At 61.6% G+C, this 27,670-nt stretch overlaps 1 protein-coding gene across 1 annotated transcript; it reads left to right on the forward strand.

The window, feature by feature from the left end:
- Positions 1-11,932: 11,932 nt before the first annotated feature.
- On the forward strand, positions 11,933-26,984 carry LOC104696946 (nuclear receptor ROR-beta-like). The gene is made up of 10 exons (XM_039566322.1): positions 11,933-12,015; positions 19,409-19,494; positions 19,599-19,740; positions 20,109-20,522; positions 20,969-21,090; positions 21,362-21,494; positions 22,551-22,658; positions 23,040-23,150; positions 23,499-23,611; positions 24,168-26,984. Exons 1-10 carry the CDS (start codon positions 12,009-12,011, stop codon positions 24,327-24,329), a joined length of 1,398 nt encoding a protein of 465 aa, XP_039422256.1. The 5' UTR covers positions 11,933-12,008; the 3' UTR covers positions 24,330-26,984.
- The last annotated feature ends 686 nt before the right edge of the window (positions 26,985-27,670 follow it).

Here is a 27,670-nt window from a genome sequence, read left to right on the forward strand (position 1 = left end):
CTGTCCTTGGCCACACTTCTCTGCATCTCAGGAGCCCCATGCCAGCCCTCACCACTGAGAATTGCTGCTTCCCCAGAGAATGAGCAGGACCTGAGCCCTGACACCCTGCCTGGGCACTGGTCATCCACACTCCCCTGTCCCCTGGATCCCGGCCGTGCACAGCTAACACATTAACCTAGTGCTGTGCCAGCCCCCGGCCCCGCGCTCCCTGCCTGCGTGACACACATCTGGGTGAGCAGAGAGGTGTAGGGGGGCATCAAATCCTTTTAAAAGGCTCAGTGGGTTAGAAACCCCCTTGCAATTACCACCTTCTCCTTGTCTGGCGCACACAAAGGACTCTCCGGGGCGCTGGGCATGTTCCTGACAAACCCAACACAGCCGCAGGAGCCGGGAGGAAGGGACGGATGCAGGAGCCTTTTCAGGCACTGCTATTTGGTTGCAAACTGCTTAATTTCCTGAACAAAATGATATTTTTGTTGTTGTTGTTGTTTTGATGGAAAGGACAGCACTTTTTTGGCATGGTACAATCCCAGGGCTATTCATCCGTCACCACAGCAACGAGCTCCATCAATGGCCATCTGAGATTGCGGATGATTAGAGACAACATGTAAAAGGTGGAAGACGCTGGGCACCTCACAAACCTCATCTTCCCAAATGACTTGAATTATCCTCATTATTTCTCCCCGGCCAATTCTCTCCCCGGTCCGCAGGAGACGTCGCTGTTATATAAACACGGGAAGAGCCAAGTTATGAGAGCAGGCGGATGAGAAGGGAATGGTCCCTTCTGGTGGGGACTGACCTGGAAAGCTCATGACATGGAGGATGAACCCTCCGAGATGCTCAGGGAGTTCTTCCCATGCCCGGAAGGGCCATGCAGGAGTGGGGCCACGCCGCTGTCGGGGCAGTGGGGACCATGGCTGAGCCTTGGGGTGGGGTGACCATGACCTCTGCTTTTCCCTCATCCTGCAGGACCTCCTGCAACTCTTCCCTGAACTGTGCCAATCCATTCTGGGGACACAGTGAGGAGCTTCGTGTTGGTTTGCTCTTGTAGAACTTCAAGGACCCTGCCCATCACCACCACCAGTTTTTGGGGTAAACCAGAGAGAAAGAGGTCACTGGAGCCTGGCGAAGGTGTGGCACATCCCAGCGGAGGGACTTCCTGTGGTGACAGGGTCCTGAAACATGGCAGCCCTGAAACTTTAATGCCCACCTGCAATATTCATGGTGCTTTCGACGGCAGCAAGGCAGGAATTGTGCAGAGCAGCCTGAATATTTCATGGGTGGCTCTGCACTGGGATTTTGGGGATGGTTTCCTCCACTACCACCGCAGCCCCACCCTGCCATGGAGTCTGAGCTATCCAGTGTGGAGGAAGAGTGATGACAGCCTGATTTGCAGCCAAAGAGTCCCTCAAAAATAATCAGTGCATGTTTTGGCCCCTGCCCAGGGTGAGAGGAGAGGTCATGTCCTTTTGGGCATTTCCCTGCTCTGGGAGGATCAGGAGACCCCAGGTGCCAGGCTGTGGGTCTCCAGGGTGACCTCCCAAACTGGCTTTGGTGAGTGTCCCCCACTCTGAGTCCCAGAGCACCACAGAGGTGCCTCGAGTGCCCACCCTGGGCTGGGCTGTCCTGGGGTCACTACGAGGGGCAGGGAGAGCAGTGCTGTCCTCTGTGACTGTTGCAGGGTTGTTCCCTTGCTAGAGGTCCTTGTCCCAGGGCCATGTAGCAGCACAGGAGGTGACAGCCACACAGGTGGCTGGGATCCAGGTTAGCTCTCCACTGGGACGTCCCCACTGTGAGCCAGGTGCTCACAGCCAGTGTTACACAGAATCCTGACCTGAACCGACCCAGCCCAGGACGGCAAAAGTTCCCCAGCCCAGTGACACCACAGTGGTGGGGGAGGTGATGGTGACAACATCAGCGATCTCTGCAGACAGTGAGAACACCAGGTGAGAGCAGCCCCTCCCTAGCCCCTCTCTAGCCCTTCCTGAGCACTCCCTGCCTGCTCTGCAGCAGCTTTGGGGGGCTGCTGGGGGGTGGCTGCCTCTGAAGTCCCCTTAGCTGGAGCCCTGAGGGCAGCAGAGGTCCCCCATGGCAGGGGCAGGGCTCAAGCACCCTCATGGTTCCAATGATGCCCCAGAGCCACCAGCTCTGCAGAGCCCATCATGGTGCACATCCCCTCCTCACTCTGTGCCTCAGTTTCCCCTCCGTATCCTGGGGATGGGCCCTCTCTCCGGGGTGTTTTCCAGGACCACAGGCAAGAGAATGGGATATCCGTGGGCTCCTGACTCCATCCAGGGCCAGACCCCAGCCCTGAGCACACTGATGGGAAGGGTGGCCACGGCACACGAGTGCCCATCCTTCTCTTCACCCACTGGAGTGGCACGAGGAGGCAGAGGGTGGGTGCTTCCCCTGGGCTCAGCACCAGGCAGGATCAGCTTTGCTTCCCTTCTGGAAGGATGTTGGGGCTTGTCCTTCGAGCAGGGGACTGGGCACTGCTGTCACCTCCCCTGAATGGCTCCTGAGGAGCAGGGACATGAGGGACAGCTCTGCCCCAGTGAGGGAAGGTGACTGTCCTTGGGGCAGTGGTTGGTCCTGGAGAGTGAACCCTGCACTGTTTTGACCTTCTCTTCTGCCAGAGCCACCATTGCTGTCCCCCAGTGTCACATGTGAGATGCTGGCACCTCTGCTCTGGGACATTTGTGCCAGTCAGGGGTCCATGTGCTGGCTCCGGGCTTGGGCTCTTCCCCTCCTTGCGTCCCCACCGTGTCCCAGGTCCCCCTGCTTAGGGAGCACCCCTGGCCAGGACCTGCACCCCAAATCCCACCTGCCCCCAGCTCCCCAAGTTTCCCTTTGGGTCCCATCTGTTCCCCAGTAGCCCCAGCACCTCAGGGCAGGGGAGGAACAGCCAAAACCACAACAGGGCCTTGGCAGGGAGCCATGGCTCTGATCAGGCTCGACTGGAGCCGATAATTAACAACCAGAGAAGATCGATAAGGGAAGCGGCTGTGCTGCAGCCAGGGACAGGGACTGGGCTGGGGCCCCTCCTGCCACCCAGAGGGTCCATGGAGCCACTCTCTGGCACCCTCTGCCACCTCAACGCCGGCTCTCTGCTCCCATCCCGCATTCTCAGAGGGGGAGGATGGGAGATGCACATGTACGGGCTCAGCCGGCTCCCCCGGGGAACCAGCCCGCCACCAGGCTGGGGGTGACAACGGGGGGACCCCCCCTTATCCCGCAGACCCCAGGCCACGTGGGCGACGGAGCCGGAGCCGACACTCCAGGTCAGGGAGCTGCGGAGTGGGAGAAGGAGTTAATTCCTACACCGAAAAGCTCTTTGCCGGCATCTCATCTCTAATGGAAGAGTCATGTCGGATTAGCGGGCGGGCGTGCGAGGCGCCGAGCGAGCGCCCTGCCTGCCGGCGCCCGGCCCCGGGGACAGCCGGGGAAGCCATGCGGAATGGCAGATCTGGGCCACTGGGCCAGCGCCGGCGGGGGCCGCGACCACGGCCAAGGACGGGCGCGAGGAGAGCCCCGCAGAGCTCCCACGCGGGTTCCCATCCCCATGGCGGCGCCTCGGGCGTCCACTCCTGGTGCCCAGGGATGCTTCTCCTCTGCTCCCAACTGAGCCAGAGCAAACGGGGGTTGGAAGGAAGGACGCCCCAAGCCTTGGCGACTCTGCAGCCGCTGCAATCCAATCGCCGAGGGTGAGCAATGCCCGGGCGATGGAAAAGTGGGTCAGGCACATTGGACACCATGTGCTCCTCCTCTCCTTTCACACTCCTTATCGCAGCCCCGATGGTAAATAAACCAGCCCGTCTCCCCAGCAACCCAGCCGGGCGCTGGGCTGTGCCGGGAGCGGAGTCCAAGGTGAGCCACGGTGGCAGCCATGGGAGCCAGCCCAGCCAGCTGGGAGCCAGGGATGAGCGGGAACCCCCAGGCCATGGGCACAGGATCTGTTCGGCAGGCAGGGAGCACCGTCCCGGGCTGGTGGGGTGGGAAACGTGGGGAAGGCCACATCTTGGTGTGATGCTGCCTCTGCAAAGGGCACTGAGTTCTCTCGAGCTGTTCATTGGTTCTGGAAATGAGCCCAAGATGGAAAAACTCTAGAAAATGGGAATATTTGCCACCAAGAGGTATTTGAGGCACCTCGTCTCCCTTGGCATCTGTCAGCAGGAGCAATGGCTGAGAGCATCACAGCATCCCTGACCCACTGACCTGTAAAAACGAGGCATCCCAGGGGGCCCCACCCTGTATCATCCCACTGAGCATCCCCCTCCTCAGGTAACCCCAGTGGCTCCCCCGAGGCAGGGGTGGGCTGCTGCCACCCCCCCTCCAGCTGCTTAAATCAAGCAGAGCCCTTTGTTTTCTCCTTTCATATTATTTAATTCTCCTCTCCTCACTTGCACTGCAGGGGCAGTGGCTAAGCCCAGGGCTTTGCTAAGCTGGGATCGTATTAAAAGAACAGAGAGGAAGAGAGTTTCTGGTGCTAAGCTGCTTGTGGTAACAAAGATGGATTTAAGGAAACTGCTCCCATAGCGATATTATTGCCCAAAAGCACCCAACCCCAAGGGAAAGCAGCTGGGGATGCAGGGAAAGGCCCTGGGAGGTTCCTGCTGGGATGCACCAGCAGCAGCACCGGCACTGCAGTGCTGGGGGTTCTTGTGTGGGGCCACCAGGTGAAGCCCCCAGAGGCCACAGCTGGAGCTGGGACCCATAACCAGAGCTGAGCCCCTCAGCCGGGGCTGGGACCGGCCCACGGGCAGCGGTGGGTGGCTCACCTGGGCTTGGCTGTATTAAAAGCTAAGCCCTCTGGCACGGCTTTTTCCAGAGCAGCAGCCAAAAAGGTGCTTACGGGGCCAAGGCGGGCGCTGCCAAGCCCTAATTAGGGCCGCTCAGCGGTGCCGGCGCTAATGCGCAACCTTTCGCCTCTGGAGACCGGGATTTAACGCACCGGGATCGCCTCGGCGACCGAGTGCTGGGCTTGGCGTGTTTGGTGAGAGAGGAAAACCCCCCTTCCTTCCCAAAATTGCACCAGGTCGGGAGCTGCCAAGCCTTCCTGGGCCACCAGTGTCCCAGGACCCAAACCAGGGGGATGCAGAGTGACCAGAGCCTGGGCACGGGGTGGGCCAACAACAGATTCCTGGGCACTTTCCTCTCCCCTCTCTTTCCCTCACCTTCTCTCTGCATTAACATGTTAACTTTGGCCAAGAGCTTTTCCCACTGACCTACTGATCTTTCCTATTTTGGTCCTGGAATTAAGGGATTGCTGGGATTAACTTGCACTAAAGCCTCCAGATCGGCTCTGGAGCGGGACGCCCAGGTATGGGCGCCACGGGCAGCCCAGGGCACTGGGGGCAGGAGGAGGGAGCCCGGCGGTGTCCGACGGCTCCAGCGTGGGTGGGACAGGGCAGCACCCCACACCGAGCAGCTCAGGTGCTGTCAGCTCCTGCTTCTCCCATTCCCAGGGTTTTGGCCCCGCTGTGGTCAGGGCCAAACAGATGATGGGGAGGGTGGGGTGCCCAGAGCCCCCCAGCAGGGATGGATGGGTGCTCTGAGAACCAGGCCCTGTCCTGGCAGCAGGGATGCTGCCGAGGGGCTGTGCAGCTCCCAAGCCCCTTCCCCAGGGAGCAGCTGGTTCCCGTGGCAGAGCCCTGAGTGGGCAGCCAGGACAGGACCTTGACCAGCACCTTTTTCCTGCCACCAGCCACAGCCTGGGGTCCCACGGTCATGCCCAGCTGAGCCCTGGAGGGGGGATGCTCCTGGCACCCAACGAGCCTGCACATCCTGCCACATCCTCTGCCTGCCCCACAGGGTGATGCCCCAGTGTCACCAGCCCCCAGAGCCTCACTGTTGGTGACAAACACAAGGCCACCATCTCGGTGGCCCTGAGCCCTGGGCTATTTGTTTGCAGTGTTTCCACAATATTCCAATTTGGGGGCAAAGTAAAATATCCAAATATCCCCTTTTCACCCCAGTCTGGGGCTTCCCCTCAGAGGCAGGTGGCTTTTCCACCTGGAGGGACCATCCCACATCCCTGCCCCAGCCCTAGGGATGTGTCCCTGCCACATGGCCCCATCTGCCCCAGGACCCCCGTGCTCGCCGCCGGGCGCGGGAGAAGCAGCATCACATGAAACTCAGCAATTTTGTGACTGGGAAGTTCAAAAAGATGGAGGTGAAGGAGGGGCTGGGGGGGGGGGGCAGGAACAACCCGGCTTTGAAGGTGCCTGGAGATTAACTCAAGGCCATGGTTGAGGCTCGGAGACTTTTACAGCAAAACCTCATTAAGGCGGGAGCGGGGGGAACGGGGGGAGCCAGGAAATCTTCTAAGCAGGAGGAAAAATGTTTGATTCAGCAGAAACAAGTGGGAAAAAAGCCCCCTTGAGTCCCCCCACTCCGCTTTTATCTGTCCCGGGGGGATCGGGGCGGAATATGAAATCTGCCCCTTTCCTCTTTCCTGTTTATCTCCTAATTATTACGCTGGAGATTCGGCAGCGCCGCGCGGTGCCCGGGACGGTGCCGAGCGGAGGCTGCGCCGCCCAAGCCGGGGGCGAGCGCTGGGGGGAGCTGCCCGGGGAGCCCCCTGCACCCCACGCCGCCGGGCTGAGCCCCCCGGGGCACCAGGGAGGGAAGGGGTGGCGTGGGGGGGCCAGGACCGTCCTTCAAGTGCCAATTTGGGCATCATTTGTGCGATGAGGTGAGTCAGGGCTCTGCAGTCTGGGCCAGGGAGACGATGCCTTTGCCCCCTCCCCGGGGATCACGGAGCCCAGTGGGGTGAGCAGGGGGTGGGCTCGGCCAAGGGCCGGGGCAACCAGGGATAAAAGGAGCAAAGCCCCCCGGGGCACGTGCTGCAGCCACCCACGGTCACCCAACACCGTGGCCCACTGACCTACTTGGAGCATCACTGCACCACGGGAGTGCAGGATGGGGATGCAGGGGGGGGTGGGGATGTAGGAAGGGATGGGGATGCAGGAAGGGATGGGGATGCAGGAAGGGATGGGGATGCAGGAAGGGCTGGGGGTGCAGAGAGGAATGGAGATGCAGAGGGATGGGGATGAAGATAAGGACAGGGATGCAAACAGGGATGGGGTTGCAGGAAGGAATGGAGGTGCAGATGGACAGGAATGCAAACGGGGACAGAGGCAAGGATGGGGATATAGGAAGGGATGGGGATGTAGGAAGGGATGAGGATGTAGGAAGGGATGGGGATGCTGTCCTCCACCCCAGTGGACACCCACAGCCGCTGCCCGGGGCACAGTGGGGTCCAGCCTGGCCATGACCCGGCCGCCCCCCCCAGCCCCTAAGGAAGGCTCAGCAGCTACTAATTGCTTGGGACACCCCTCGGGGTGCAGGGTGAGACTGAATGTTCCTCCCCCGGCAGCTCTGCTGGCCACGGCTCCAATTAGCCTCGTTATCCTGCGTCGCTGCTGATTAGGGGCCGGGTAATTGCCGCGGCGTTGGGTGTCCCTCAGAGCCACATGGCAGCAGCTATTGCATAAGCACCGGGCAGGCGTTACGTGAGCCGTGAGCGGGTCAGGCCAGCCCAGGGGCTCCGGTTACACCTGGCTCTGCTGTCCCCCAGCCCCCGGCACCGGGCAATGACAGGGACAGCCCCGCACGGGCTGCAGGAGTCAGGGGTGCACCCCACTGCTGCCTCAGTTTCCCCCTTCTCCATGCTCTGCTTTGCACCCGCAGTGTGCTCGAGTGGCACCCACCCTGCACCCAAGGCCCCGTGACCCCACAGCCCCATCCCATGGCCCCAGAGCCCCACACCACAGCCCCACAGCCCCACAGCCCCATCCCATGGCCCCACAGCCCCACACCACAGCCCCACAGCCCCATCCCATGGCCCCACAGCCCCACACCACAGCTGTTTGCTATGGCCCCATTAGCCCACGGCCCCACGCCACAGCCCGTGCCAGCCTTTGCATAAGCAGCACCGAGGTGCAGTGACTCACACCGCTGCAGCGGGGCCACGTGCCCAGCACCATGCCCGATCCCACTGGCTGCCAGGACTGGCACAGCTGGCCAAGCCACATCCCATCCCCATGGTCTGAGGGCACTGCCCTGTTTGGCGCAGCTGAGGGACCCTCATCCTGCACCAGCGAGGCGCTCCGGCAGCAGGGCTGGGAGGAAGGGTGGCACTGACACCACGGAGAGGGCAAAGCAGTGGGACCCAGCCCCTGAGCAGGGGGTGCCCCCTTGTATCACCCCCACAGCCGGGGGGACACAATGAGGCTCAGTGGTTGCAATTGCTGCGGTTCCCCCCGGCCCCCCACTGCTGCCCCCGCCCCCAGCCCGGTATGGGGGGACATGGCTGCACCCTCATCCATGGGGCACATCCCCCTGCCAGCAGCTGAGGATGAGGTTTGGGGACACCAATGCCGCGTTCACCCCGTGACCCACTCCCTGCAGGGCAGGTCAACCATTCCCCATGGGAAACTGAGTCACGGCAGGCGCCTGGCAGTGCCCGTGGCAGGGAGCCCACGGCAGAGCCTCCGCGGGGTCCGGCCGTGCCGGCCCGGGGCTCGCCGAGCTCGGGGCTGCTGTCACAGCCCTGGCGGTGATCGCCGAGTGGGGCGAGGGGCTCTGGGTGTGGGGCGGGCGATGCTGGCAGAAGGTTCCCCTCTCGCTGGGTGGGGCTCGAGGGAGAGCAAACAGTGATTAAGGCGCGATGGTGTCATCCGGAATTCCTGCTCACCTCCGGGCCAGCCAGAGGCAAGCTGGGCTGATCCTGGCGGCAGAGCCGTGCCAGTGGTGGCCACTTCAGTGTTGCCACAGGTTGGCAGTGCCCCGCCGTCTGCCCTGGCCCTGATCACAAAGATTTGGCAGCAAGGCTGGGCGAGGAGGAGAAGTGCTGGATGGTGGCAAGTGTCAGTTTCTGCTTCCTTATCCCTTCCTGGTGGCCATTTCCTTCCTCTGCCACTGGTGCCACCTGCACTGGGCTGGATCCAGCCCCGCTGGACCTGTCCCCCGGCATTGCCCTGGTGGGTGCAGCTCCTGGCACCAAGTCCGGGCCTGACACCACCCAGGAACCAAAGGCCCTCCAGCCCCACTGCTTCCCATCACCAGCAACAGCACCAGCAGATACTGGGGTGAGGGTCCCTGCACCAACGAGCTGTGAACGGAGCTGCACCAGCTCCTGTCACAGCCTGGGGAGGGGGAGAGGGTTTTTGGAGGTTCTGTCACCTCCAGTGCTGCCACAGCAGAAGCAGCCCCGGGCAAGGCCGCTCCTCTCTCAGGAACAAATGTTACTGCAGGGGCTCAGCCACCAGTGAACTGGCCCCACCTCGCTCTGGCTTTCCTGGGGCCAGGACCCCAATTTAAACCCGGCCAAGTCCATGGGGTGAGACCCTGCTCACCAGAAAAAGGGGTCCTGCTCTGGTAGAGCCTCTCCACCTCCACGCTTGGGGCCCCAAAACCACGGGGCCGAGTCCCAGACCTGCAGCACCCAGCAGCTGCTCAGGTAACCCTGCAGCATCTCCTTCTCCCCTGGGTCTTTCCCCGGGTCATTCCCGAACCTGTCGGTGCCGGACCGGGCGCCGCACACGAAGGGTTAAAGAGACGGCGGCGGGGAGCGGGAGCGTGGATGGGTGCGTGGGTCCCGCGTTGCTCACGGCAGGTGTGGTGCCGCTTATGTAACCTCCTCATACTTTTGGGTTGCGCCGAGCACTCGGGGAGTATTTTCGCTCTCGCTCTGGCGCGATTCAGCCACGGCTGTCCCAACAGCAGCAATCGGCGACCGCCTTTTGGGAGGGGCGAGTTCGCCGGGGCCGGACCCTGCGTGCCACGAAGAGTCACTGCGCTGCTCCCGGTCTCAGTTTCCCCATCTGAAATGGGGCTAATGAGGGTGACCTGCTTCGGGCAGCTCCCGTGACCCCGGGGGACGGCAGCGGCCTCGCCGCGCACGCCGCCGGCTCAGGGGCTGCCCCTGCCCGGGGCGCTCGGGATGCGCACCGGGGTGGGATTTCTGGCTCCATCCGGGGCTGTGCTACCAGGAGCCGTGCTGGAAGCAGAGCCTGCGAAGAGCGAGGCGAGACGTCGCCCCGCGTCCCGTCTGCGTGCCCATCCATGCAGAGGGGGCAGGAAAGCCGGGAGGAAGGAGCGAATCCGACCGGCGAGAGCAGCGATCCGACCGGCGAGAGCAGCGAACCCGTTCCCAATCGCCATCAGCAAAATCATGTCAGACAGCAGCACTGGAGCGCGCTGGGCGGCTCGGCCCCTCCGCCCCCCGCACCTCCCGCCCCCAGCCCGTGTCCCCCTCCCTGCCGCAGCCGCTCCCGCACCGCAGCAGAGCCGGGCGGCTCTCGGCACATGGGTGGGAGCACACAAAGTGCCACCACGGCTCAGCCCCAGCGTCCCTCTGCTACCGCCACCTGCCCGTGCCAGAGCAGGGGGACAGTTTCAGGAACAGCAGGGGACCCCCTCTGCCAGCGGCCCATCAGCATCCCTGCACCCCCGGCTCGGCTCAGCCTTTGGGATGGATGTGGGCTGAAATTGCCCTCTTCAGCTGCGATTAAATGGTTTCATTTGAGTGTTGGGGGGCTGAGGTGTCCCCACAGGGCCTAGCTGTGAGGGCAGGAGGCCACCCAGGGAGGAGGCAGGGATGCCATGGGTGGTGATGGTGGCTGCATCTGTGCCTGTGGTGGGTGTTGTCTCCATGTCCATGGCTGATGTGGCTGTGCTATGCTTGTGACCACGACTGAATGCCATGCTCACAGCAGATGCCACTTCCATGCCTGTGGTGATGCCAGGTCCACACCCATGTTGGGTGCCAGGTCCATGTCTGCAGTGGGAGTTGTGCTCATGCCTATGGCAGATGTCTTCTCCACACACATCAGGTCTCCAGGCCAGTGCCACTGTCCCCAGGACCCAGGCATCTCTGGGCACTGCTGAACACTGACCCTGGCACCTGAGCCCAGCGTGACCAGGACCAGCCGCCTCCACCCCTGTGATGTGGCACCAGGGAGGACTCTGGTGACCTGGTGCACCACAAACCCCAGCCAGGGGACTTTGCCCCGTGCCGACATCTCGGGCTCTGCACAGCGAGGCTGCGTTGCGTGGTCCAGAGCCACCATCTCTGCATGTCTTAGGCAGTGTGTCCCAGTGTCCTGTAATCCGGAGTACAACCCCCGGCCCCAAAGCCATCCGTGTGTAACCCAGCATGAAGGACAGGGTGGGAATGCCTCCCTGCCGCCTTCAAAGCTTCCCACTACTTCCATGGCACCATTCCCGACCCGCAGGTCTCCCAGGTGGGATGTGCCCCCAGACCTCAGCATCTGCGCTCTGGCATGGGCACCTGGGGCAGCCGCATGGGGGTCCCCCCGCTCTCCACACCCCCCCAGCGCCAGGTGTTGCACCTTCGGCCAGAGGCCCCCCGCCCCGCCCCGCCCCGCCCTGCCCTGCCCTGCCCTGTCCTGTCGGGGGCTTGTGGGGTCCCCGCGCCGAGCCGGGGACAGCGCCTGGCGGGGGCAGCGGGGCTGCACGGGAGCGGAGTGAAGCAAGGGAGCGGTGATTCAGCGGGACACGCAGCCGGCCCCGTGCCTGGGCGAGCCGGGGCAGGACGGGCACCGGCACGGCCCTACCGGGGGGCGGGCAGCCCCGGGGGCAGCTCCGAGCTCCCCGCGGCCACAGCCGAGCAGGGGTCGCGCAGACCCCGGTCCCGGGGAGGCGCCGGCAGCGCCCGCGCCAGCCGCCGAGCACCGGGCGGCGGAGCGGCGGGGATGGGGATGGAGCGGGAGGAGGAGGAGGACGAAGGGCAGGAGGTGGGGCTGGAGTGAAACCGATTGGGGGGGGGGGCGGGGCGGGCTCGTCATGTGAACGGCCGCATGCTCGGGCAGAAGTGGGTCACGGCGCGGCGGAGGGGCAGGTGCCAGAGCCGCCCGGTGCCGCCCGGTGCTTCCCGGTGCCGCCCGGTGCTCCGGTGCCGCCGCTCTCCGCCGCGCCCCGCGCCGCTCCGGACCCCCGCGCCGCCCCATGCGCCCGCCGGCGCCCTGACCGCGGCGGACACGATGCGAGGTGGGTTCGGGGGGCTGGGGGCTGAGGGGGCAGCGGCAGAAGTTTGGTCCCGGTGGGGATCGGGGGGACCCGCACCAGCCTGGAGGAGGGGGACGGGAAGGACCCGACGTCAGCCCGGACTGGGATACGGGGGATCCGCATCAGCCCCGCGGAGGGGGCCGGGGGGACTCGGTGTCGGCCTGGACAGTGACAAGGGGGGACCCGCATCAGCTTCGCTGGAGGGGGACGAGGGGGACCCGTATCAGCCCCGCGGAGGGGATGGGAAGGACCCCGCACCAGCCCCACTGGGGACACGGGGGACCCGCATCAGCCTGGCTGGAACGGGACAGGGGGGTCCCACACCAGCCCCGCGGAGGGGAACAAGGGGGGAAGGCGCACCAGCCCCGCCGGGGCCGCTCTGCCTCCTCCAGCTCCCCCTTCGTTAGGAATAAAATTCTTGTTTATTTTGCTTTGCTTTCCGACGCCGGCTTAGACGCACTCTTAAGCTTTTCCCCGCACTAAACCCCTTAATCTCCTCTTCAATATGTTGCTCCCACCAGGGCTGGATTTATTGTAGTTTTTTCCCCCTTTTCCCCCTCCCCACGGCGTGGGGGGCAGTTTGGGAGGCTCCTACAGGGATGGGCGAGGAATCAGGTGCAATTTTGGGTGCCCCTTGTCCAGGGCAGGGGTGAATCGTGCCAGCACCTGCCTGGTTTTACCCGTTACCAAAGGCAATTCCTACTTTTCACCCCTCTGCTTTGCCAAGCAGGCGGTGGGGAGGAGGAGGATGGAGGGAGGAAGGCTCCAGCGGGACAATCCAGCGGGGCCTGGTGATGGTGACGCAGCGGTGGCCGGGCTCAGCTCTGTTCCCAACATGCTGGGAGCACCGCTGCAACCTGGGCTGCGATTTTCATCCTCCTCTAAATCATTTTTCCATCATCCCCTGCCTTCCCCGAGCCCTTCGCCCTGCCAGGACTCCTTCGTGCCCCTCCATGGGTGTGTTTTGGGGGTGCAGGTCCTGGGCACGTTTTGGGGTGTGGGTACCAGGACGTTCATCCCCGAGCTCCTCAAATCCTGTTTCCTCCCCGCACCGCGGGTGCTGCGGCTCTGCCCCCACCGCACTCTTGTGTAACGGTGGGGCCGGGGTGGGTGAGGAGGGCGAGGAGAGCCCCCCACATCCCCTTCCTGCCTCACGACATCCTGGGTTTTCACCTTTATTAGGACGGAGGAAAGCATTAACGCCTGTCTAATTACGAACACGCCTGGCTCTTACGTAGCACTTGCACAGCCAGCACCGGCTTAATTAGCAACCGGGAGAACTTTTCCTTTTTTTAAAAAATATTTTTCCTTGCCCCCCTGAATTGCTGTGTGGTGACCCTAATTTAGGGCCAAACCCTCCTGATATCCCACCATTCCCCTCAGTCGGGCGTTTTTCCCGCAGTCCCGCGTCCTCATCTCTCTCGAAGCCCAAATGCCGCATGGCGACGCCAAATTGATTCAATCTCCATTTTCCTTCCCAAAACCGCCACCGCTCTGCCCCGTTCCCCCGGGGGCCACAGCAGCTCCTCGCTCCTGTCCTTCCCTGCGCCGCGGCTGCGCCGGGGCCGGGGAAGAGGCTTTGCCTTGTATAATCCTATACGGTTTCCAGCCCTCCTGCTCGCTTGTTTTGCAAGCAGCGTGGCGAGGAGCGTGCGGTGGCTCGGCAGCCTTTGCGACTTGTCCTAGTGACCTAGATCTGTCATTGGAAAAATCAGAGAGGGCGGAGGAGGAGCTTCCCTGCCCGTTTCGGCGGCGTGCACACGCTGGCGCGGCCGAGGGCGGCTGGCACCCACCGGCCCTCCCGCACGACGGCTGCGCCTGTCCCGGGTACCACAGCGCAGGGATGGCCGTGCCTGGCACTTCCCAAAAAACAAGCCTGCAGGAGAAAGCTGTCCACTGGCTTTATGGGGTCCTGAGGGGTCCCGACGGGATTTGGGATCCCCCACCCCGATAACCCCAGGGGGAGTCAGCACCTGGAGAGGAAAGAGCAGTGGTGGGGGGACGGTGGTCCCTGTGCCCAGCCCAACGTCCCTGTCCCTGCTCCCTGTCACGTTTAACTTTGAACTCGCAGCGGCTATTTAAAGAGCTGCTAATGTCTAAATCAGCACGGTTTATCGGATGTGGTGAGCAGAGCTGCTCTCCTGCCTTTTTTTAGCCCCAGGGAGATAATTCCCCCCGGTTTAGCAGCAGTGCTGGAGGGGTTCTCCCACCGCAGCTCTGTCCCCACCCTGGGCTGCCACCCCCCTCCCCGCTGCCTCACCTTTGCCACCCTTCTCCACCAGCCAAAGTGCAAAGGGCTGCGTCCTGCGCCGGCGGGGCTGGCCTTGGCACGGAGCTGCGTGGCACGGGAGCTGCTGAACCGGAGCTGCTGAACCGGAGCGGCCCGGGCAGGAGCCGGGCGGCCCTGGGGGAGCCACATCGCCCATCCGGCGCTACGATTTCCCTGTTGGGGGCACACAGGGACAGGGAAAAACAGCACTTTGCTGGAGGCTGGGGAGAATGCAAAACTTCCGTCCGCGTGGCTGCAAGGGAAGGTGGCCAGAGGTTGCCCCAGGGCAGGGTGAGAGCAGCTGAGCGCTGTTCTGGCCCAAAGTTTCCAGGAAATCTTTGCTAATCAATTAGGAAAGCAGTTCCCCCCTCCAGCATCACAGCCCGGCACGGGGCCGTGGTTTTGTCATCTAAATTTTCCCTACTGCCCACTTGGCCTCGGTGCTGCCGGTGCTGCCCGTGTCTCTGTGCCTGGAGCCGGGGCTGTGAACACCTGGCTTGTTTGGGGTTCCCCGGGGTGCATGCATGGGGATGGGATTTTTTGGCAGCGATGGCCAAAAATCTCGGTGCTGGGAGACCCCGGAGTGCTGCAGCACTGGAGTCTGTTTAATAGCAAAGCCAACAGCAGATGTAAAGGGTGATAATTCCCTTTATTTCCTTATTTATTCCTACCCCAACAGCAAAACACAGCTGTGGATGGGGGCTGTGGGGAAGCTGTTGAGGGTTGAGGTTGCTGCAGGGGATGCAGGAGCGGAGCCGGGGGTTACGGCAGGAATGGGAAGATGGGGTGGCATCGTAGGTCCCTGCATGTCCCTGTGGGTCCCTGCGTGTCCCTGTGCAGCCTGGACTCATCCTCCTCTCCCTGCTCCGGGTGCACCAGGGGGATGCTGAGTCCCCGTGGAAGGGGAGAAGTGGTGGAGGCAAAGCATCGGAGCATCCCGGTGCCCTGGCTGGGGCTGGGGTGTCCAGGGGGGCTGGCAGGGCTGCTGCCAATTACCAGAGGTGCCTGTCCTGCGGCATCGATCGAGGCCGGCAGATGGATGGGGCGTGAAGCTGCTGTCCCAGCAGGATCACTGGGTAACGAGCCTGGGCACTGGGGAAGTGCCGGGGGTATTTGGGGCAGGGATGGCCCCAGAGGCATGGAGACACCTCTGAAATACTCAGAGCTGGGATGCTCACCCCACTACCTCTGGCAAGGGCACCACGGCCTCGCGTGGCCCCAACCAAGGGAAGGGGTGGCCATATTCTGCCCCTGCGGGGTGACAGCTGTGCAGGCTCACCCTGGGGGACGGTGCAGAGGATTGTGCAGGGATTTGCCAGTGCACCCCAAACATCCCCCTCCCAGGAGACCTCACCCCGCAGCCAGGGGCACCCAGTTCTCCGATGGGAGCGGGGGCAGCTCCAAAAAGCCTCCAGCAGCAGTGGGGTCACCACATATCCCGAGGCTCAATGGGGTGCTGAGGATTTCGGGGTGATTCCCCAAAGCAGTGAGATCATACGGCCGAGGGGAGGGATGGGGGGACGAGGAGGAGGAGGATGGGGCCACCGTCCTCCCTGCACCACAGAGGGGGGTCCAGCCCCCCGTGGCTGCATCCTGCAGGGCCTACCTTGTTTTGTTTTGGGGTGCAAGGGATGCCCGCCCTTGGGGCGGAGGCGATGGAAAGGAGGGTGTGCCGGCGTGGCACCAAGGCTGGTTCCTGCTCCGGGGAGGGCGGATCTGGCTCTGCCGAAACCACCGGAGCCTCCAGCATGGTCTGGGGCGAGAGGTGCTGGGCTGGAGGGGACACACACAGCGGGGTCTGGGGGGTGACAGGCGACCCAGTCACTGTGCAGGGACAGACCTGTGTCCCTCACCTGGAGCTGCAGCCCAGGGTGGCAAACGGGAGGTATCACCCCAAAATGCCCCAATATCCCCGCTCCCCGTGGCGGGAGGTCGGGCTGCTGCCCGGAGCCCCGGCCCGGTCCCGGTGCGGCCGCGGCCCCGGAAGGGTTAAGGGCCGTGGTTACACAAGCGCGCGTGGCCACGGGCAGAAAGTGTGTCAGTGGGACAGGATGGCTCCAACCGCGGGGCCACGCGCAGCCGCCGCACCGGGGGCCATCGCCCCGCCACGGCCGGGCCCCGTGGCCGGACCGTGCCACAAGGGCCACTTACATAAGGGCCGGCCGGTGGCAGCGGGCCGGGAGTTGGGCAAGAAGTGTTTACAGTGGGAGGAGAGCAAATACCACCGCCGGGACATTTTAATTGCCGGCTGGAGATCATTATTACTTATTTTTTTAACCCTTTTGTTGTTTCTTTTATCCTGCTCCCTATTTTAGCCCCATCGGCCCCAGGGTGGAGTTTCCCTGCTTCCTTCCCCAGAGGGGGAAGAGGTTCACCCCCTCCTAAATGCCCCCCCCCGCCCCGTTCACAGTGTGGCCGATGCTGGCACGGTTGTGGTGGGAGGAGATGCCAAACTCTCCGGTGAGGAAACTGAGGCACGGGGGGAGGCGGGGGGGGGAGGACTATCCGGGATTTGGGGTCTACTGTGATGTTTCCCCTGATCACAGTGAGATTTAGGGGATGCAGGAGCTGCTGTGGCCACCTCACCCACACCCGCATTCCTCATCCTTCTGGATCTGCCCCAGGAGGGTGTTTGGGGGTCGCAGGGGAGATGGTCCGGCCGCTCTGGGGGTTCGTGGCTGCGGAACGAGGGGACACGGATGGAGCCGGCTCGGTGATTCAGCCGGGTTTACAATCGGAGCAGCAATTAACCGTGCTGGGCTGTAATTGCCATCGCCAGGTTACGGCCCTATCTCCACGTCAGTTATTTGGGGCGAGCGTCTTACGAGCGGGTCAGGTGCCAGCGGCGGGCACGGCCGGGTAATTAGCAGGACGGTAATTAGAGCCCCAAAAGGCTGCAGGCACACGGCAGGTGCTCAGGGCTTCTCCTTCACCAGGACAGCATCATCGCCATCACCCTTGGCTCCGGCTCGGGGGGCTCTCGGGGGGCTCCCCTCCGGCGCGGGGGCGGGATTTGGCCATCGGCATCACACGAAGCTTTCGGGATCGTTGGTGCTTTTGAGGCATTGCGGGGCGGCATCGCTGGGCTCTGCTGGGTGGGTGCCGGCGGTACCGGGCCGTGCTCAGCCCCGGCGCTTGCCGGTGCCGGTAATTCCGGGTACCGGAGTATCGGCCGCGGGCGTGAGGGCGCGGCGGCCGCGATGCATCACCCGCGCTGCCGGCGGCTGCAATTAACGTTGCATAACGAGCCGACGCCGCTTCCTGCCGGGGGTGGCACCCCCTCCCTGTGCCCCCCGCGATGCCACCACCTCGGTCCCATCCGGGCGATTGGGGCAGGGTGTCGGAGTGGGGCGGGGTCCCTGAGGTCCGGCAGCGTGGGGGAAGATGGCAGCAGGATCCAGGGAATTGCGGGGTCATCGGAGCTGGGTGATGATTTGGGGGTGGCCACACGTGGCCCTCCTGGTGCCTCCGTCCCCCTGCCAAAGGGGTGGCCCTGCGGCTGCGGTGTTGGTGCAGCTGTGGGGGATGTGAGGATGCTCTGGACATCCCCGCCCTGCCCTGCCCGGGGAAATCAGCTCTGCTCTCCCAGGCCCAGAACCACGACAGAGGATTTGGGGAGGGGCACGGATGGGATGTGACTCCCTTGAGTCGGAGGGTGGGGGACAACACACAGCCCTGGGAGAAGCCCAGCTCAGCAGCCTGGGGAAGGAGGGGTGAGCCCCCAAATCCCCTGGTGCGTATGGGGCATTGGGTTAAGCAGTGAGTCAAAGGATGTAGGAGGGATCCATCCCTCTCCTTACACCTGGACTCGGAGCGAGCCCTTCCCCAGTGTGGCCGGAAGCAAACCTGCCCCAGGGGCTACAGGGATGCATTCCTGGGGGAGGACTGATGGCATCCCTGGGGGTACCAATGCCATCCCTGGGACATTGAGCATCCCTGAGGGACTGATAGTGTCCCTGGGAGGGACCAATTCCATCCCTGGGGAACTGAGCAGCCCTGAGGGACCGATGGCATCCCTGGGGGACCAATGGCACCTTGGCTGCTCCTTGCCCAGTGAGGCTTCACTGCCCCATGCCAGCCTCCCCCAAGCAGCAAGGGACCCCAGGACCCTGCCGGGTGCTGGGGTACGGGTGGCACTGGCCAAGCACTGGGATTGTCACCCACAGAGGCGGCCCCACAAAACACATCCCTCGATGAGAGCCAATGGCTCCCAGGGGAGAAGAGAGGCAGAAGGGAATTACCCGAGCAGGGATTTGCACACGCCCAGGAGATTGGAAATAACCATAATCTGGCCAGGGGGGTTATTTTGGTGCAGCGGTGGCTGCCCAGCACCCTCGAGAGCAACGCCAGGCTGAGCCCGGATGGGGGTGTGGGGGCTGGAGCGGGGATTAGAGGGTGCAGAGATGCCGGGAGGCACGTACGAGTCCCGGGAGTGCCGTGCGTCCCCCCCGCACGGGTGGGGAGGGCAGAGCCAGCCCAGATTTGGGGCAGCTGGAAAATGAGGAGGACGAAGCCTATTAGCAGCTCAGTGCCAGCGAAGCAGAAGCGGGGAGGGAAGCGGATTTGTGGGGGGAAGGGGGCTGGGACCTTGAGCTGGGGATGGCTATATCGGTCCTGGGTTTCACAGGAGCTGCTGGGGGGATGGGGGGGCCCAGACCCTCTGCTTGGGTCAGACCTCCAGCGGCAGAGCATGTGCTGCTGCAGGGATGGGAACGGTCCCTGTGCCAAGGCTGTCCCTGTCCGGGGCACACATCAGCTGAAAAACAAGGGGAATGATTCCAAAACAGGGTCCGGGGCAGGCTGGGGAAGAAATATCCCGTGGTCTCCTGGATCCAAGGGCTTTCTTACCCTGTCCCTCACTGCTGGACGGGATGGGGGTACCCCACGCCCTGTCTGAGCTTTTTAGGGACCTCTCAGAGGTGCAAGAATCCTTATGGATTCTGTGGGAAGGGCTGTGCTGCCGGTGGGTGCAGCTCTCGTGCCTCAGTTTCCCCAGGTGCTGAGCCAGCCCGCGGCTGTCATGGACGGGAGGCCACCTCCCTCCTCCCGTTCAGCAGTGACCATTATTAACCACCGTGCTTTCCCCCCTTTCCCCATCCCCCGCAGCCCAAATCGAGGTGATCCCGTGCAAGATCTGCGGAGACAAATCCTCAGGGATCCACTACGGTGTCATCACCTGTGAAGGCTGCAAGGTGAGCCCGGGGACGCCGGGAGCCGGGTGCCGGCAGCGGGGTGGGCACGGGGTCTGGCTTCCAGCCGGGCACTTTCCCAACTCCTCCCGTCCCATCCCGGGCAGGGTTTCTTTCGGAGGAGCCAGCAGAACAACGCCAGCTACTCCTGCTCCCGGCAGAGGAACTGCCTGATCGACCGCACCAACCGCAACCGCTGCCAGCACTGCCGCCTGCAGAAATGCCTGGCACTGGGCATGTCCCGCGACGGTGAGTCGTGCACCCGAGGTGCCCCGGGGTCCCCAGGGGCCACCTGCTCCTCCTCGGAGCGAGTCAGGCTCTCAGGGTGAAGCTGCTTTCCCCGCAGGGCCAGCCCGGTGCAAGGAGAGTTTGGGAAGCAAGAAATGCTTTTGTGTTTTCCACGGGAAAATCTAAACTGGTTCTGTTTGGTTTGACCCAGGGTTGGTCTGGGGCGGGGGGGTGCAGCCAGTGGGGTCCCAGCCCCACTCGGGGCTCACAGACCCCCAAACCAGGCCCTCCCCGGGGAGCCAGGACGTTTCCCAGGGTAGTGGGCAGACGTGGCTTTGCTCTGGGGGGTGAAGCTGCCCTGACACGGCCGCTGTCTCCCCCTGGGGCAGCGGTGAAGTTCGGCCGCATGTCCAAGAAGCAGCGGGACAGCCTCTACGCCGAGGTGCAGAAGCACCAGCAGAGCCAGGAGCAGAGCGGCGGCACCAAGGATGAGCCCGAGCCCCTGAGCCGCGTCTACACCACGAGCGTCAGCAGCGGCCTCTCGGACCTGGACGACATCTCCACGCTGTCAGACGGGCTCCTCTTCGACTTCCCCCTGACCCCCGATGGCAGCAGCACCTACTACAACCTGGACCTGCTGGCCTCGGCGCAGCCCTCGCCTGACCAGTCCAGCCTGGACGTGGCTGATGCCACGCTCATCAAGCAGGAGTCCATCTACGAGCTGATGCTGGAGCCGGCGCTGTTGGCACACGGGGCGCTGGAAGGTGCCCAGCTGCCCCCCGACATCTCTGTCCTAGAGATCGGTGAGCGCCAGTGCGGTGCAGGGCCCCGAGGGTGGTGCTTGGGGCCACCCCAGCACCTTGCAGGACACACCCAGCTCTGGGTACACTCACCTGGTCTAGGGAAAGGTGTCCCTGCTCACGGCAGAGGGTTGGAACGAGGTTTAAGATGAGTAAGTGGATGGGATTTAAGCTTCCAACCCAAACCATTCTGGGATTCTACGATAGTGAGTCCAGCCTCAGCTTTCAGAGCAGCCCCAGGGCTCCCTGATGGAGCTCAGCACACCCAAGGTCATGTGGCACATCCCTCGCTTGCTTTAGGCTCAGCCCCTGCTGCCCAATCTGTCCTCACACCCCGGTGACACCATGTGAGAGCCCCTCTACCCCTCAGCCCTCAGCCCCAGCCGCCCCACAAGAGAGGATGGGGTTGGGGTCCCCAGGTCTCACCTCCCGCTGTCCCCACCTTGCAGACCGGGTGGCCCAGAACGTGGTGAAGTCACACCTGGAGACGTGCCAGTACACAACGGAGGAGCTCAAGCGCCTGGCGTGGAGCCTCTACTCGCCCGAGGAGGTCCGTGCCCTGCAGAGCAAGGTGAGTGCCACTGTCACAGCCCCTGCCACAGCCAGTGTCCCCTGGGGCTATGCCGAGCTGAGGGTGAAGGTGAGGAGGGTGAGGAGAGTCTGTCAGTGCTTTGGGAGCTGCCCAGATGGGGAGTTTGGGGTGGCAGCTCACATCCCAGATGTCCTAATGCCACCATCCCCCATGGATGGCACAGCACTGGGGTCTCGTCCCTGCCCCATGGGGTCACAGAGCCGGGGTGCCGGGGTGCCAGCACACCCTGAGAGTGTCCCCCGTGCCGCAGAGCTGCGAGGCCATGTGGCAGCAGTGCTCGCTGCAGATTTCCAACGCCATCCAGTACGTGGTGGAGTTCGCCAAGCGCATCGACGGCTTCATGGAGCTCTGCCAGAATGACCAGATCATCCTCCTGAAAGCCGGTAAGAGGGGGGGACCCCACCACCCCCTCGCGTCCCTGCCGCCCCCCTTCACGTCCCCACTGTCCCCCTCGCGTCCCCAACACCTCTCCTGAGTGGCAGCTGCAGGGCCAGAGGCAAATCTTTTCTCTTGGCTGGTGCTTTCCTTTCGGGGGTCCCCTCCCTCGCTGCCCCAGTTCTCCCAGTGCTGGGGGAGCAGGTGCTGGGCTGGAAGGAGCTGAAGGTCGCGTTTAAGGGCGATGGTGAAGGGGGGCACGTGGGGAGTGGCTGCCTTGGGCAGAGGCTTTTCTCCACAGCCGCCCTCATCCAAATGTCACCCAGAAACTGGGATGGAAATGGGAACAGAAGGTTTTCCCCTGGGAGAAGGGGTGCCAAACTCAAACGGTAGCAGGAAGGATTGAGAGAAAAGGATTGGCCTCTTCTCCCAGCAAGAGACTGGGAAGAGGAGGATGATGGCAGCGCGCACCCACGTTCCCCACCCTTCCATCTGCCCAAGCTGGCGATGCTGTGCCCAGGCCGGGGAGCTGAATGTGCAAAATCCCCAAAACAGTGGAAAAACCTCGTAGTTTCTAATCTGTCAGAGCTGGGGAGCTGAGATTAGCACCCAGCACTGGGGACATGTGCCAGTGTCCCAGCGGGGTGCTGTACCCCAAAGCCAGAGCTGGCCGTGCCTGATGCGCTGGAGTTTAACTCATTCTTTCATTTCTTCCTTCCATTTTCTTTTTATTTATTTTGTTTTCACCCTTTCCTCTCTCTCGGTGCTCCACCACAACCTCGGTCTCTCTGTGCCTGGCTGCGAATGACTGGATAATATTTCCCTATGGTGAAATATTGTGGTCACAATTGGACACCTAAAAAAACCCAACCAATCCCAAAACCCAAACTGGATTTGTTGAAATACGCATTCTGCTCTTGGGAATGAACAATTTGGACCTCAAACGTGCACTGGGGGCTTTCCTCTTTCTTACATTTGGTCCTGGGGTGATGGAAACCCCCCGACCTTGCCCGCCCCACCCTGCCCTGCCCTGCCCTCGTCTGCGCTCTCTCTGCCTACATCAGGTTGCCTCGAGGTGCTCCTGATCCGCATGGTCCGCGCGTTCAACCCCTTGAACAACACCATTCTCTTCGAGGGCAAGTTCGGTGGGATGCAGATGTTCAAATCTCTCGGTAAGAGCTGCCTCGCTGCCCCTCCCTCGGGGCTCTCCTCTCCTGCTCTCCTTCCTCTCTCCTTCCTCTCTCCTTCCTCTCTCCTTCCTCTCTCCTTCCTCTCTCCTTCCTCTCTCCTCCTCTCTTCCTCTCCTTCTCTCTTTCTCCTCTTCCTCCCCCCCTCCCTCTCCTCTGTTTTCCCTCTCCCTCTCCTCCCTGCGTCTGTCCCTCTCCTCTCCCCCTGCAGCCCAGGCAAGGCTGGAATTTGCAGCCAGGTGAGCACCCAGGACCCTCCTTCACCCATTTCGTCTCCCAAAACCTTTCCAAGCTCTGGGTGCTGCTGGGCTCTGCTGATGGCTGGGCAGAGCAGTGACAGTGATGTCCCTGCTGTCCCCTGCTCAGGCTGTGACGACCTCATCGGTGCCATCTTCGAGCTGGGGAGGACCCTGTGCCGCCTGCAGCTGTCGGACGAGGAGCTCGCCCTCTTTACCGCTGCCGTCCTGCTCTCCCCAGGTACTGGGGGGCCGTGGGGAGAGCCCCACATCCGGGGGTGTCCTGTGGGGAGAGCTGACCCCGTAAACTTCAACGCTGCTTCCTTGGTGGATGATTTCTGTTATTCCTGGGAGAAGAACTTGGGGGAAAAATGCATCTAAAGATGCACAAAATGCATCTGTCAAATCTCCTCAGTGGGAGGAGGAACTGTGTCACACACAGCAGGGAGTGTAGAGAGGAGCCAAGCGTCCCCAAAACCATCCTGGAGACCAGGAAGGCTTAAAAGAGCCAGGGGCCACTTCCCTGTGCCTGGGGGAGACCCTGGGGTGACTCTGACCCTGTGGTGACTCTGTCTTTTGCCTCTCGCAGACCGCCCGTGGCTGACCGAGTCCAAGAAGGTGCAAAAGCTCCAGGACAAGATCTACGTGGCCCTGCAGCACGAGATCCAGAAGAAACACTCCGCTGAGGACAAGCTCTCGAAGGTAGTGGCACAGGAAACACAGCCAAGGGTGCCAGGAGGTGTCTGAGCTGGGGGACGTGGCTGTGCTGGAACTCCTGAGCCACACACAGACATTTTGGGGAGTGAGACCTCAAACCTGTCAGAGGAGAAGAATTTCTCCTTCCAAGGGCCATGAATCTCCGTTGTGGTGCAGGCAGAGGCAGCACCGTGCTGCTGAGCCTGGCAGTGCATCGGGGAGTGGGGATTTTTAGGCAAAATGAGCCGTTTTGGGAATGCCTTGGAGCTGTGGTGGGGAGGAGCCCCCCCTGTGGAACGACGTGGGTTTGGGGGTGAGGCCAGGTTGCTGCCGGGCTGTCCAAAGGTGGGGAATTTGCTGGTGCCCCAGTGCCAGGCAAAGCCAGTGATCCCCAAAGCCACCCGCGGTGCCCAGGGAAGGGGGAACAGCAGTGCAAGGGACACTCATTGGGAACCCAGTGGTCCCCAAACCCCCCTGCTTGTTCCCAAGGGAGGGGGAGCGGTGGCAGCAGGGCCACTACACCCAGGATCCCAGCGGTCACCAGTTCCTTCTCTCCCTGCAGATGGTTTCCAAGCTGCCCTTGATGAAGACCATTTGCAACCTGCACTTGGACAAGCTGGAATTTTTCCGTCTCCTGCACCCGGAGACTGCCATGAACTTCCCCCCCCTCTATAAGGAGGTTTTCAACTCGGAGCTTCAGTACAGCGACCCCCGGGAGAGCTAAGGCCGGGAGCCAGCGGCCCCCTTCGAGTTCCCCAAAACTTGGAGACGAACTGCACTTCAGAGGTTTGGGGCAATTTATTTAAATCAAATAATCAAACTCAAGAGAACCCCGGGGGGGCTGCGGTGCCTCCCCGGCCCCGTCTCCTCGCTGTGGATTGCAATAGCTCTTGAATGTAAAGCACCTTGAAGGAAAAAGCAAATGGACTTTGCCATACCAGTGAAATGAATGTGAAATCTCTGCTCGGGAGAGGAGATGCTCCCGGCAGTGGTGAGGGACCGGCTGCTCCCGGTGACACGGGAGGAGGGAGCGCCCTCCCCGCTGTCCTGGCTGCACTCTCCACCTCTGATTTTTATTTCTTTATTTTTTAATTATTATTTTTATTTTATTGTTTGGTTTGTTTTTTTTTTTACCCAAACACCAGGCATGGGATAAAGAAGGGGCAATGCTGACTCAGCTGGGTGGGGTTGGGGCTGGAGCTGAGGAGAGGGAAAAGACAGAGCCTTTGCTTTATTTCATGTCCCACGGGTGCAGCGGGCCCACGGGAGCTTGGCCAAGAAAGGTCTGGCTGTGGCCAGCGGGGGATTCAGCACAGGATTTTCCTGTGGAGGAGGCTGATTTGAAGGAAAGGATTCCCAGTGCAGCAGGGGAAAAGTTTTGCAGGGTCTCCATGCCCTCCATCACAGCATTTTCCCAAATTCCCAACCAACTCCTCGTCCAGCTGGGCGACCACCTGACTTTGCAGAGTCCATTCAGCAGTTCACCTGCCTCGTGCCACCTTTCTGCATCCCAGAAGCTTTTCCAAGCCCGTGTGACTTCAGCCAGAGATCAAATCCTGGCCATCCGTGGCCACTGGAGGGGCTCCAGGGCTGCCCCCATCCCGCGGTGGCCGCAGCAGCCGTGGCTCTCTGGGTACTGCTGTGTGTGTAGTTCTCTTATCAATCCCATTAAAGCCACCCCACAGTTCAGCACCCAGAGGAGGGTTTGTGACCCTTCCTCCACCCAGACCACAGCTGGTCCCATTCCCAGGTTCCTCCTTCCCACACCACACGTGGGAGCACAGATGTGGCTGCCTGCTGTTGCTTGAGTTGGACTCAGGCTTTCCCCTCAGTGAGCTCCTTAGAACTGTTATTTTGGGGGTTGTTCTCGAGTTAGCAGGATTTAGGAGCTTTTTAGGGGGAGAAACTTCCTCCTGGAGTCAAGGGGAAGTGAAAGGTCCTTATTCCTTCCTGCCAAGGAATAGGGGTGGTTGGAAGGAACGTGGTGTGTTTGGGGCCTGCTGCTCCTTTTGGGAGGCTCAAAAGGGGGTGAAGGGAAGGATTTGTGGGGTGATGCTGTTATAGGCCACAGCAGCAGGGGATGCTTGAGAGACTCCGTGGCTCTGCAGATGGATTTTCCCGTCCCAGTTCCTGTTCCTGCTGTAGCAAATGCCAAAAACTACAAGGGAAAAATCTGCTCCGAGGCAGCCCCAGTTTCTGCTGACAAAGGGCTAAAATCCCAAGCCCCTTTCCTGCTTCGTGCTGATTCCTCGTGCACCCAATCCCATCCTGCGGCAGCTCGGATCATCCCCGAGCGTGAGCCAAAAACCTTCAGTTCCACAACTGCACCCTTTCAACCAAACGAGCAGCTTTCTTAGTGACCTGAGGGACATTCCTGCTTTTATTAAAAGACCTCCTAGGGAAGACCATGGACCAACCTTGACGAGGGAAGACTCCCCAGGAAGCTGATGGGATTTCTGCTCCGCTCGAAGGCAGAGGGAAATTTGGGACCGCGCTCCTTCCCAGCAGCTGCCGCCCGCCTCGCGCAGCCCTGAGCTCCCTGGGTTTGCTGACCACATCCGAACTGCTTCTGGGAGCACACTGGAGCCCGCCAGCCTTGGCTCCCTCTCCACTGGAGCCAGGTCTCTGGGAAAAGGCTGCCGGCCCTCCCACGGCCCCCCGCGACGTCCAGTGCCAATGCGTCGCTGTCCAGCGCAGCGTCCACGGGGTGGGGATGTGCCCGGCTCCTCTCCTGCCCTCTGCAAAGCTTGGACAGAAGTGAGAAGTCAGAACTGCCTTTTACGTCCTGAGGGTTGTGCCTTTTTTTTTTTTGGAAGCATCACTTCCGACAGCACCGTTCACTTCCCGGGAAAAGCACCCCCAGAACCTGACTGTGCTTCTTCACAGCGCCGCCGTGCTTGGAGGGAGCAGCCTGCGGGTGTTTTGAAACGTTTGGGGACAAAGAGGAAAAAAAAAAAAGCACACACCCTTCTTTTCACCCTCAGTATTCGTCAGCCAACAACGCCACCGACTTCATTTCATCCGGCAAAGAACCCAGGAAAGCACCTTAACTCGGGAACAGGCGGAGCCCTCGCCGCCGGCCGCGTTTCTCTGGCTCACGACACAGCGTCCATCCCGTGGGGCGAGATTTGGGATTATTCTGAGCAATAAGAGCCCCCCGTGGGAACCTAGGGAAGACTGGAAGTATTAAATGCGTGTGACTCGACCTGCCAAACCGCGGGAACCTGCACTTTTCAGTTCTCTTTAAAGGAACCGACTTGATTCGATGATTTCTGGGGAGGGGATAAAGTGATTCAGTGTCAATTCCGTGATTCCTGGCCTGGGACGGGCGCCGCGCATGGAAAGGGATGGCAAGGGATGGCAGCCCTGCTGTGGGCTCGCCAGGGCTGTGCCAAGGTCCCTCACACCCCGCTGGGCCACCCAGAGCCCCGAGCTCGCAGGGAAAGGGCGAACGACAAAGCCTGGGCAGAGATGCCTGAAAAAGGGAGAATTCCGCTCTGTGGCCAGTGGGGAGGGTGCCCAGGAGCCCTGAGCCCCGCTGGCTCCGGTGCTCCGTGCTCGGAGGCGTTCCCATCCCGACGTGGGATGTTCCTTTCCAGCAGCCCTGGGCAGCCTCGGCCGCCAGCGATGGCTCTTTTCCAGACCAAGATTGATTTAGTGTTTGTTTGTCTGCTCTGGCAGTTTAGCTGAGTGTCCATTTCCACCCACAGAACCCTCACACTGTGTATAAAGATGGATCAAAAATATATATAATATATATTCTTGTGAATGTTGGTGCAAAAGAGAAAAATATATAAAGTTTCAGTCGGCTTAATGTTATTTTTTATCTCTATGAATGAAAGGAAGAAATGGAAAACCTTTTATTTCCATTTACCACCCCTCCACATACACCTACCTGTAGATACCAACAGGTTTTATGGAAATGTTTTACTTTTTAGATTTAGGAAAATGCTTCTGTTCTCATTGAATGTTCTGTCTTGTAAGATTGTAATTTCTATTTTTTTAAAGAAAAGAAAATAACTAAATAAAATTTCCTCTTTCAGACCAGTCAGCTTAGGAAGGGAG

This window comes from Corvus cornix, chromosome 28 (assembly GCF_000738735.6).
Source record: "Corvus cornix cornix isolate S_Up_H32 chromosome 28, ASM73873v5, whole genome shotgun sequence".
NCBI classification, from domain to species: Eukaryota; Metazoa; Chordata; class Aves; order Passeriformes; family Corvidae; genus Corvus; species Corvus cornix.